Source organism: Schistocerca gregaria, chromosome 7 (genome assembly GCF_023897955.1).
Source record: "Schistocerca gregaria isolate iqSchGreg1 chromosome 7, iqSchGreg1.2, whole genome shotgun sequence".
NCBI classification, from domain to species: domain Eukaryota; kingdom Metazoa; phylum Arthropoda; class Insecta; order Orthoptera; family Acrididae; genus Schistocerca; species Schistocerca gregaria.
The window spans coordinates 425,068,605-425,081,190 of record NC_064926.1 but is presented as its reverse complement, the minus strand read 5'-3'; the positions used below and the strand labels follow the sequence as shown (position 1 = coordinate 425,081,190).

The 12,586-nt window shown below is 44.0% G+C and overlaps 1 protein-coding gene across 5 annotated transcripts in view; it reads left to right on the top strand.

The window, feature by feature from the left end:
• The window catches only part of LOC126281221 (protein daughter of sevenless), a 222,397-nt gene that overhangs the window by 168,836 nt on the left and 40,975 nt on the right, over window positions 1-12,586 (top strand). For all 5 annotated transcript variants that reach the window (XM_049979969.1, XM_049979972.1, XM_049979971.1 and 2 more), the window contains one exon: window positions 4,611-4,739. In XM_049979969.1, coding sequence (XP_049835926.1) covers window positions 4,611-4,739 — 129 coding nt within the window. The remainder of the gene's footprint in view (window positions 1-4,610; window positions 4,740-12,586) is intronic.

The following is a 12,586-nucleotide window of genomic DNA, read 5'->3' as shown; positions in this document are numbered from 1 at the left end:
ATACCCTCCTTTCAAGACGCTGTCCGTTCCGTTCAACTGCTCTTCCAAGCCCTTTGCTGTCTCTGGCAGAATTACAAAGTCATCGGCGAACCTCAAAGTTTTTATTTCTTCTCCATGGATTTTAATACCTACTCCGAACTTTTCTTTCGTTTCCTTTATTGCTTGCTCAATATATAGATTGAAAAACATCGGGGATAGGCTACAACCCTGTCTCACTCCCTTCCCAACCACTGCTTCCTTTTCATGTCCCTCGACTCTCACAACTGCCATCTGGTTTCTGTACATTACAGACGTTGATTGTTGCTTTTGTAGCATGTGGAGGCCCATCTGTTGGTCATTTCGTGCACTCTTTTATTGGTCTCAATAAAACCTCATGTCATTTCAAGCATGCGTGTCAACTTTTACCTCCCCACCTAAGTTACTCCGAGACGTATTGACTTTTCAAATGTTAACGGGCTTAGGGTCACCCTGTACATTAAAGGCTGTAATCATCTGTGTCGCTTATTAATCAGTCTTGTGATGCTACTAATAAAGTTGAATTTTACGTGTGATATAGGAATACATTCCCGGTGTTCCGATCTGGAGGGACAGCAGACGTCGGAATTCGACATTATCCTATGACTGACACTCATTAAAATCCGGCTAGAAAACGTGCAATTTACGCTGTGTACCTTACACACATTCAGAGTGAAGCAAACAATTGAGTGCTGCGGAATGAAGATTTTACTTCAATCAGAAGTGTAATGGCAGATGTAAAATTGTCCATACAAAGTACGTGTTGTTTCATGCACGGAAAACGTCTTTTATCTTCTTCTGGAGTGAGCACCACAGCCTCAATAAATTAATGGAGAACTTTATTTCTACCAGGTCTTAAATGAGTACTCATTCTAAAGTGCACAGGTGATGTGGATAAATCCTCGTAAGTAGTTTCCGTTTTATGCTGCTGACGAGGATGTTGTACTCACATGTATTACGCACTTGAGGACGAACACATGCTTGAAAGTAGCTTATAGTGCTTAATGAAGTACGCGTGTAAAATAACAGACGGGTGGAAACGATGCCATGCTCTAGAGATGTCTTTTGAAAATGCGTTATGGCCCACATTAGAAACAGCAGCTTTGATCCGCATACCAAAGTACTTCCTAATAAAAAAATAAAATAAAAAAACCCTTGAATACGATACTGATAACTTTCAAAGTTTACTGCCGAAGTGAGTCAGTGTAGCCTAAGATACCGAAGCTATCGGTGTTGCATGTTTTTGGACACTAATTAAACAGTAAATTGCTTGCCGTGCCAGATTTCCCTCTCTGTGCTGGTAGTTAATGCTTGTAGCCGTCCCTGTAAATTTGGCAGCAGTGCTTTTGTAATGTTCTCACTACATTTGTTTATTTCCAAACGAAAAATGAAAATCACTGAACGACAAGATGTCAGTCAGTGTCTTAGATGGCACTGACATTTCTTCTGAATGTGAAGGAGTCACGTGGGATCTAACTGTTTTCGAAGAAGTTTGCGAGAGAAATGTTTACGTTTTATGTTTGCGTGTTAAAAAGGGCGCCACGAAACTTTTGCAACGCATACCATTGTTTGCTGCTTCAAAATTATCTCTGTTACACTCAGTTCGTCTTGTTTAATAATTGGTTTCAACGGATTTAAGGCTGATCCGACGCGTACTTGTAATCCGTCGGAAAGTTTTAATCATACAACTTTTCCAAATTGTCTGCTGCCTTCTTTAGCTCCCACACATACAAGTAGGTCTTTTTTGTATTATTTCGTTTAGCTTCAACCCACCTTTTTCTACGGGGATAATACCATGGCATAGGGAGTTGTGGGATAGGCGAATGAAGAAAGTTTTTCGCCCGAAATCACAATATGTTGTGCTAGTCCATCGAGAAGTTTGGTACCCACAAAGAATGAAGCCCTGTAAGTGTAATTTAGTTTTGGGGAAAATGCCAGATTACCAACCCAAGCGTCCAGGTTTCAGTCCACATTTGGCCTCAGATCTTTTTTCTGTCGCTTACTTCTTCTGGTAAAAGCAGACTTTGAGGCCAGAAATATTGCATATATAGGAACACGCGAAGCAGTGCTAATCCTAAGACTTTCCCGAGAAGATATATTGAAGAAAGGCAAACCTACATTTACAGCATGTTTAAATTTATATAAAACATTTGACAGTTTTGGCAGGGATACACTCTCTGAAATTCTGGAGCTAATATGGGTAAAATAGACGAAACGAAAGGTTATCTACAAGGACATGAAAGAGAAATAGTAATTTAGAGGAGACTAAGATAGGGTTGTAGCCCTGTCCCCAGCGTTATTCAATTTGTACGTTGCGCCATGCAACAAATGAAACCAATGAGGAATTTGGAGACATAATTAAGGTTCTGAGAGAAGAAATTAAAAAAATTGAAGTTTGTCGATAACATAGTAATTCTGACAGATACGGCAAAGGCCTTTGAAGAGCAGTTGACTGGAATGGATGGTGTCTTGAGAAGAGGTTGAGCTGAAGTCAATAAGCGTAAAACAATGGCAATGGACTGTCGTCTAATTAAATACTGTAGGAATTAGATTAGGAAATTACGCAATGAAAGTAGTACACTAATAGTAGTCGATGAGTTATGACTGACTAGCCGAGGTAAAGCGGATGTAAAATGCAGATTGGCTACAACACGAAAAGCATTACTGAAGCTAACATCTAACATAAATTTAAAGGTTAGGAAATCTGTTCTGAAGGTATTTGTCTGAAATGCAGCCTTGTACGGAAGTGAAAAATGAATGATAGGCATTTCAGACAGGAAGAGAATAGGAGCTCTGGAAATGTGATATGGCAGAAGAATTCTGAAGATTACATGGGTAGATCGAATAACCTATGAACAGGTACTGAATCGAATTGTGGAAACAAGAAATTTATGGTATAACTTGACAAAAAAAAAAGGGGGAATCGGTTTATAGGACACATCCTAACCCATCACGGAATCCTCCGTTTAGTGGTGGAGGGAAGTGGGGGGGAGGGGGAACTGTATAAGGAGATCAAAGGCTCGTCCGCAGCAATAATTGGGTTCAAATAGAAGTAGGTTGCAATAGTTACGCAGAGACGAAGAGTTGCGTAGAATAGATGATGGAGCGTTGCATCAAACCAGTATCCGAAGTAAAGAAAGCAACACCGCATGTTTCACCTCTGCCAGTAATTTGCAAATCAGAAAAGTTCCCGAGTTGTATGTTGGTTTGAGGTCCACGTTGAACAGTAGGTCTTCCTGTAAGTAGCTGTGTAAGTCACTTCAGAGGACGGACTGAGGCAAGGTCATAGCACTCAATGCTGTGCTTACACTGAGGTGACGAAAGTCATGGGATACCTCCTAATATGTCTTACCCCCTTTTGCCCAGCTTACTGCAGCAAGTCGGCGTGGCATGGACCCCGCAAGTTGTTGGAAGTCCCCCACAGAAATATTAAGCCATGTTGCCAGCATAGTCGTTCATAATTGCGAAAATGTTGCCGGCGTAAGATTTTGTCCGCAAACTGATCATTCGATTATGTCCCATAAATGTTCGATGAGATTCATGTCGGACGATCTGGGTGGCCAAATCACTGGCTCGAATTGTCCACAATGTTCTTCAGACAAATCGCGAACAATTGTGGCACAGTGACATAGCGCATTATCATCCATAAAAATTCTATCGTTGTCGTTCATAAATGGTTGCAAATGGTCTCGAAGAAGTCGAACATCCAGAAGACCCAGTCCATTCTGTGTAAACACAGCCCACACCATTATGGAGCCACGACTAGCTTGCACAGTGCCTCGTTGACAACTAGGGTCTATGGCTTCGTGGGATCTGTGCCACATTCGAACGCTACTGTCAGCTCTTACCAAACTTGAGCGGGACACTTCTGACCAGGCCACGGTTTTCCAGTTATCTAGGTTCCAACCGAAGTGGTGGTGAGCCCAGGAGCGGAGCTGCAGGCGATATCGTGATGTGTGCAAAGACACTCCCGTGCCCAAATTTCGCTGCACTGTCCTAACAGATACGCTCGTCTTACGTCCCGTATTGATATCTGCGGTTATTTCACGCAGCGTTGCTTGTCTGTTAGCACTGACAACTCTACGCAGTCGCCGCTGCTCTCGGTCGTTAAGCGAAGGCCGTCGGCCACTGGGTTTTCCATGGTGAGGGGTAATGCCTGAAATTTAGTCTTGGCACACTCTTGACACTTTGGATCTCGGAACATTAAACTCCCTAACGATTACCAAAATAGAATGTCCCAAACGTCTGCTCCAACTAAAATTCTGCGTTCTAAGTCTGTTAATTCCCATCGTGCGGCCATAATCACATCGGACACCTTTCCACGTAAATCACCTGTGTACTAATGAAAACTCCACCAATGCACTTTCTGGTATAGCTGTGCGGTGTTAAAACCATATTTTATATTGAGGGCAGGTGTACTGACTGCGCGGGAGGCAGTGATTTCTCATATAGAGTGATCAACAGTAGACAGGTGATAGTAACAGATGACGATGTTTGGGCAGCGGGCGGCGGCGGTGCAAACGCATGTACCGGCTGCGATCAAAATGGAGATAGCGAGCTACAATGTTCACCGGCCCTGGTATTTTGTGTTACAGCGCTGGCGGCGTCGGTGGTTCGTGTTACGTCACTCCGGGGAGTTGCCTGGACAGTACTTCCTGGAGTACTATGCGGACCGCAACCGGCGCAAGCTCAAGGGCAAGATAGACTTGGACCAGTGCGAACGGGTAAGTGTGTGTGTGTGTGTGTGTGTGTGTGTGTGTGTTTTGTTGTTGTTGTGTGTGTGGTTTTAGAAGCTGAAATATAAGGCTGCTTAACTATTCCAATGGTCATTATTCTCCCCTTCCCACTAAATACATACACGCGATGATTTGGGGAGGAGGGCGAGGGCAGTGGGTGGTAGGATTCATATTCCTGTTCTTCAGTCCAATGCTGTTGACGAATAATCACAAATAAAATAACGGGTTTTATCCTTTAGAGGTTGATGAGCCACAAGTGTCCCATGAGGGTAATAACCAGTTCAGCTGGGAAGTCGACGCCCCACATTGAGATTCTGTTATTAGCGAAAAGCTTTCAGAATCTGGAGTTGAATACTAGGGACAATGGGCTGAGTATATAGAAAGCTGAGACAAAGTGAGGTGGCGTGGGTTTGTAGGTAGGACAGTGCATCTCATTTATGAATATCGAGTCACAGCATTATCTTCTCTGCTCCGAGAAGGGCTGAAGTGAGTACTTGTGTGTTCTAATACATACATGCACTATTTTGGAATATTATTGCCTTTCTTAGTAATTACTAGCTTTCACGTAATTTGTGTTCAGTGGGGCTTATATGTCCAACTAAATTTCATAGAATGTAAATAACACTGGTATGTGATACGTTACGATTTTCACTGTCGTGATTATACATCTGTTTTGGTACTGCCTTGTTCATATTTGACATCCTGACAGTCCCATTACATATAAAAATTGAACTGTGAAAATCGTATCATCCAACGAAAACTTGGATCTAGTTCAGTTCATAGGATCATTGAAGAATTTTAAATTAAGCCAAGGATCGATACGTTAAGAGACAGTTTGTCATTGCCGTACTGTGAAGTTTCTTTGCCTTATCATGTTTGTTTTTGCTTTATTATGTTTGGATTCAGCAATGAACTTGAAAATGGGCTTATAACCCAAAACCTTGGTTGTACAGTAACCATAATCAAATTTGTGAAACAAGGGGCAAAAAAGAAAAAGAAAACTGTTTAGTTGGTTCATGGGATCCATGTGTCCCACGCCACTCCGTTGCGGAATTGGTTAACTTCAAAAACTTTTATAAGTGAAAGTGTAACATTAATCGGAATGAAGACCGATTTTGACATTTTGCTTTTAAAACGCATGTAAAATGATTTTTGACCATGCAAGGGTTAAAATACAGGAAACGAAAATCCTTTCTGATGGTAATACTGTAAAAACAGCATTTCACTTATCCTATTGTGTAAATGTCATAAGGGTGGGAAGGAGGGAAGGATGGTCGACGGGCAATACAGAGGTTGCACCACTTTGAGAGGGACGGGTGCACGATGCTGGGTAGGGAATTTCAAATCGATTTGTGGGAACTGGGACAGAGAAGAGTGAGGATGGAGTTATGGATGTCATAAGGCCATATGTGTAATGGAGGTTTCATTGAAGGGGATGATACGGGATAGGTGCATAACTGGGATGGGCAAATGTTAGAATGGAGTTTCGTTGGTTATCCTCTTCCGATCCCAAAAGTTTGATGGTAGGTTGACCGGGGAAAGGGGGGGGGGGGGCATATAGGTATACGCGCGGCGGCAGCCAGGGGTGCAAAAGCTTAGGTGACGATGGTGTTCTCGTCTTTAAAGTTCACAGAATGTATACGATTTGCAAAAATCTTGCAGAGGTTTAAGGAGAGGGTAGGGGACGTATAATCACTGATGCACGCCTTGGCTACTCAGTCGAGAAACCTAGCGCAGCTGGCCACGCCACTGAAGCCAGACTGGCTCCACATTCCTGTCGGTACCTTCCAGGAGATCGACTCTTCCTGCAGCTCTTGCAGCAGTCCGGTTTGCTGAAGGTTCGACAGCAGGTCACTTTAATGTGACAGGACAGTGTATAATTTTTATATCACTTTTACATGTCTTCTTCTTTGTTTTGTGACAATTTAAACAGAGGCGGCGGCAGGGATATGCAAGGTCGGCAAGGGAAAACTGGCCCGAAAAATGACAATAAGAATGAAAATCACAGAAGAGGCAGGACATGGCCACCGTTGACGTCCATGCAGCGCTGTGCTAAATTTATCAAATTGTGGGAGATGTAAAGCAGGTCTGCGTGAGGGATATCAGCAATAGCGTTTTCATTCTGATGCTGTAGCTCTTCGAATTTGTGAAGTCTGAGTGTATCTGTTCGTTCAGTTTGATGTAGTACCCATACAGTCGTTCATCTTTTTCGAGTTGATCCACATATGCATTAAGCACTGTCTGGACATGCAAATTAGAATTAACAGTTTGGTAAAAGAATCTCGTTATGATGCGGACACCAGACTCTGGGCACGAAACAACATTCTAGAGGTTATACAAGAGCTCTCCAACGTACTGGTGAAGTTAGAATTAAATTTCTGTGTAGTTTGGACGATAGGAGGCGAGGTACTGGCGGAATTGAAGCTGTGAGGACGGGTCGTGTGTCGTGCTTACGTAGCTCAGATGGTGGAGCACTTGCCTGCCAAAGGCAAAGGTCCCGAGTTCTAGTCTCGGTCCGGCACACAGTTTTAATCTGCCAGGAAGTTTTACTGGTGAAGATTTTTTTGATGCGTAATATCCCATGTTTCGTGAGTTCACATACGGCGATATACCGAATCAGACCTCAGTGTAGAAAGGGGAAAAAAAACCAGAGGATCCAAAAGTCATGATGCTAGTTCACTCACAAAGTTACCGGCGAAATTAAACACGTCAAAGTTTGTTTGGGTGCTGTAGCTCTTGTACGACAACCAATCTGTAAGGATACAGATGCAAGCCGTTTTTGATAATGTTTCGATACGATCTCTTAATTCCTACTTCTGGTGTTGACTCTTTTCGGATGGTTACAATTACTATTCGCTGCAGAGCCCGTTTCGTGCCATTTTGCCTCGTAAGTTTTGCGTTGCAGAATTTGCTGAAAGTTTTGCCAAAACACTTCCAGTTTTAAACACTTACGGAAGCAGTTCTGCAGACGTTTTCCACGCACAACTCTCGACATTGAACACCCGCTATATTTTGTATTGCATTCAATGGTCGCTAAACACGTCTGTGTTACTCAATCACAGAAACGTAATGGCACAGCGAAGTACTCAGGACAGAGCATTCGAGAGATGAACGTATACGCAGGCGTGTGACAGCAAACCACGGTTCCCAACATTTTCTGTGCTAGGCAATTCTCTTGATCATTAACAAGGGCTCATTCCATTCGGCGTCAATCTTATAAATATTTTCCGATCCAGTTTTATTTTTTGGCAGCCTGTAAATGTTCAAACGATCTCCTAATTAGCCGCAAAACACGTAAATATGAACATAAATATAAATGTGGCTGCAAATCACGAATCTAAACTGAGCAGTTTGTGTCGCAGCTAGCTGGGGGAAGTATAATATAACTCATTTTTATCTGCTGATAAAACAAGTTCATTTGCTGAAAGTTAGACCTATCTGCTGATAATCTCGCAGTTGAGCGCCCTAAAACCGTCAGTAGATTAATCATCCACTCACTATCCGCTCCTTAAAACAAAACCGGGAGACTGTCCCTTATTTAGTCGTTATAAAGTGAGTTGGCGCACTGCTTGGGGCAGTGGACTCGCTTGACGAAGGGCCATTCAGATCCCCGCCTGGCCGTCCAAATTTAGTTTTCCAATGGTTCCCCGAAATCTACTAAAACGACTAATGCCACGATGGTTACTTTAAAATCGACGCTGTCAATTCCGTACCCCAGCCTTGTCTTAGTCCAGTTTCTTCTCCATCACTAGCGTCCTCGTTGTTGTAGAGACATTAAATTTCAGTCTTCCTCCTTTGGTTAAGTTCCCAAACAATACAGGGTTATTACAAATGGTTGAAGCGATTTCACAGCTCTAAAATAACTTTATTATTTGAGATATTTTCACAATGCTTTGCACACACATAAAAAACTCAAAGGTTTTTAGGCATTAACAAATGTTCGATATATGCCCCTTTACTGATTCGGCAGACATAAAGCCGATAGTCAAGTTCCTCCCACACTCAGCGCAGCATGTCCCCATCAATGAGTTCGAAAGCATCGTTGATGCGAGCTCGCAGTTCTGGTACGTTTCTTGGTAGAGGTGGTTTAAACATTGAATCTTTCACATAACCCCACAGAAAGAAATCGCATGGGGTTAAGTCGGGAGAGCGTGGAGGCCATGACATGAATTGCTGATCGTGATCACCACGACCGATCCATCGGTTTTCCAATCTCATGTTTAAGAAATGCCGAACATCACGATGGAAGTGCGGCGGAGCACCATCCTGTTGAAAGATGAAGTCGGCGCTGTCGGTTTCCAGTTGTAGCATGAGGTAATTTTCCGGGATGTCCAGATACACGTGTCCTGTAACGGTTTTTTTTTTTTTTCGCAGAAGAAAAAGTGGCCGAAAACTTTAAACCGTGAGATTGCACAAAACACGTTAATTTTTGGTGAATTGCGAATTTGCTGCACGAATGCGTGAGGATTCTCTACCGCCCAGATTCGCACATTGTGTCTGTTCACTTCACCATTAAGAAAAAATGTTGCTTCATCACTGAAAACAAGTTTCGCACTGAACGCATCCTCTTCCATGAGCTGTTGCAACCGTGCCGAAAATTCAAAGCGTTTGACTTTGTAATCGGGTGTCAGGGCTTGCAGCAATTGTAAACGGTAAGGCTTCTGCTTTAGCCTTTTCCGTAAGATTTTCCAAACCGTCGGCTGTGGTACGTTTAGCTCCCTGCTTGCTTTATTCGTAGACTTCCGCGGGCTACGCGTGAAACTTGCCCGCACGCGTTCAACCGTTTCTTCGCTCACTGCAGGCCGACCCGTTGATTTGCCCTTACAGAGGCATCCAGAAGCTTTAAACTGCGCATACCATCGCCGAATGGAGTTAGCAGTTGGTGGATCTTCGTTGAACTTCGTCCTGAAGTGTCGTTGCACTGTTTACGACTGACTGATGTGAGTGCATTTCAAGCACGACATACGCTTTCTCGGCTCCTGTCGCCATTTTGTCTCACTGCACTCTCAAGCGCTCTGGCGGCAGAGACCTGAAGTGCGGCTTCAGCTGAACAAAACTTTGTGAGTTTTTCTACGTATCTGTAGTGTGTCGTGGCCATCTGTCAATGAATGGAGCTACAGTGAATTTATGCAGTCGCTTCAATCATTTGTAACAGCCCTGTACAACATGAAAATTTAATGAAAGATGACAAGTAATTGCTTTCAAGGACCAAAGTGAAGATAAATATAGTAGTTCCAACAAAATAATAAAGAAAATAAAAACTGACAAAATACTGAAGAGGTCTTACCTGGAATTCTGTGTAGGACAGGGGCTGTACCCAGTCTCACAGAGAAAATGAATGCTGGATCCACATTGCGAAACAGTTGTAGAATGTGTGGATAATAAATAAAATTTCTTAGAGGGATGAAACGCTGCCGGAGAACACAGGATATAAATTTAGACACTACGAGAGGAGGCACACTATTTGGTCAGAACTATCCGGTTACCCCTGTATAATGCAGAATAAACCGCGAGATGCCACAAGAGGTGGACCTGCCAGTATAAAAGGAGGTGGGGAATATTGTGTTGAGTTGAGAAGCAGTAACAGCAGAACAGGTCCCCGTTAGGTGAGCTCAGTGACTTGTCCGTTGCTCGTGGTCTACTGGCTTGTGTTACTGCCTCTGGAACACGAGGTCCCGGGTTCGATTCCCGGCCGGGTGGGGGATTTTCTCTGCCCGGAGACTGGCTGTTTGTGTTTTCCTCATCATCACGCTCATCATCATTAGTGACAGTGGCTAGATTCGACTGTGTAAAAATTGGAACTTTATATGAGCGCTGATGAAAGTGCAGTTGAGCGCCCCACAAACCGGTCGTCGTCGTCGTCGTCGTCGGCAGCAGCAACTTCCAATAACTAGTTCACGTTAGAAGTCACGTGAGTAACAAATCCGTCATGGACACTTCGGCCGTTTTAAATCTTCCCACGTCAACTGTTGGTTATGTGATTGTGAAAGTGTAAATGTGATCGAACAACCACAGCTAAACCATAGTCTGTCATTTTAATCGTAGTTGACGTCTGTCACTTGCAGCTACAGTGCCGGCCGCGGTGGTCTAGCGGTTCTAGGCGCTCGGTCCGGAACCGCGCGACTGCTACGGTCGCAGGTTCGAATCCTGCCTCGGGCATGGATGTTTGTGATGTCCTTAGGTTAGTTAGGTTTAAGTAGTTATAAGTTCTAGGGGACTGATGACCGCAGATGTTAAGTCCCATAGTGCTCAGAGCCATTTGAACCAGCTGCAGTGTTGCCACATCGGCTACCGCTCGCTTATACACTGCTGGCCATTAAAAGTGCTACACCAAGAAGGAATGCAGATGATGAACGGGTATTCATTGGACAAATATATTATACTAGAACTGACATGTGATAACATTTTCACGTAATTTGGGCCGTAATAACGGCCGTGATACGCCTGGGCATTGAGTTCAAAAATGGTTCAAATGGCTCTGAGCACTATGGGACTTAACTTCTGAGGTCATCAGTTCCCTAGAACTTAGAACTACTTAAACCTAACTAACCTAAGGACATCAAACATCCATGCCCGATACAGGATTCGAACCTGTGACCGTAGTGGTCACGCGGTTCGACTGTAGCGCCTAGAACCGCTCGGTCACAGCGGCCGGCTGGCATTGAGCCAAACAGATCTTGGATGGCGTGTACAGGTACAGCTGCCCATGCAGCTTCAAGACGATACCACAGTTAATCAAGACTAGTGACTGGCTTATTCTGACGAGCCAGTTGATCGGCCACTATTGACCAGACGTTTTCAATTGGTGAGAGACTGGGAGAATGTGCTGGCCAGGGCAGCAGTCGAACATTTTCTGTATCCAGAAAGGCCCGTACAGGACCTGCAAAATGCTGTCGTGCATTATCCTGATGAACTGTAGGGTTCCGCAGGGATCGAATGAAGGGTAGAGCCACAGGTCGTAACACATCTGAAATGTAACGTCCACTGTTCAAAGTGCCTCTACTTTCCAAACCACCGTGAGGTGCATGGCAGGGGGTAGGCCCGATTGCACAATTTGTTTGCTGTTCCATTCACATATGAAGCGCGAGAAGAATGATTGATTGAATGCCTCTGAGCGTGCAGTAATTATTCTAATCTTACTCTCGCTATCCTTATGTGAGCGACACGTAGTATGTTCCTATAGACACCATTTAAAGCCGGTTCTCGAGACTCTGTTCACAGACTTTCTCGGGACAGTATAGTCCGTCTTCATGAGTTGGCCTGACAATTCGTGCTTCCCTTCTCTGTATACGTTCAGTATCCTCTGTCAGTCCACCGAGCGAAGTGGCCCAGTGGTTAGCACACTGGGCTCACTTTCGGTATGACGACGGTTCAACCCAACGTCCTGCCTTCCTGATTTGGATTTTCCGTGATTTCCCTAAACCGCTTCAGGCAAATGCCGGGATGGTTCCTTTGAAAGGGCACGGCCGACTCCCTTCTCCATCCTCCACTAATCCGATGGGACCGATGACCTCGTTGTTTGGTCCCTTCCCCACAACCAACCAACCAACCCACCCTCTCAGTCCTATTTGGTACGGATCCCACACACTTGAGCAATATTCTAGGATGTGTCGCACGCGTGATTTCTATGTAAGAAATCTCCTTTGTAGCTTTATTGCACTTACCCAATACTCCATCAATAAACCGAAGTCCACCACTCGTTTTACCCACTTCTGAACTTACGTGATCATTTCATATCATATCCCTACGCTGTGTTACACCCACATATTTGTATGAGTTGGCCGATGCCAAGAGTGACTAATTGATATTATGGTCGTAGGACACTATGTTTTTTA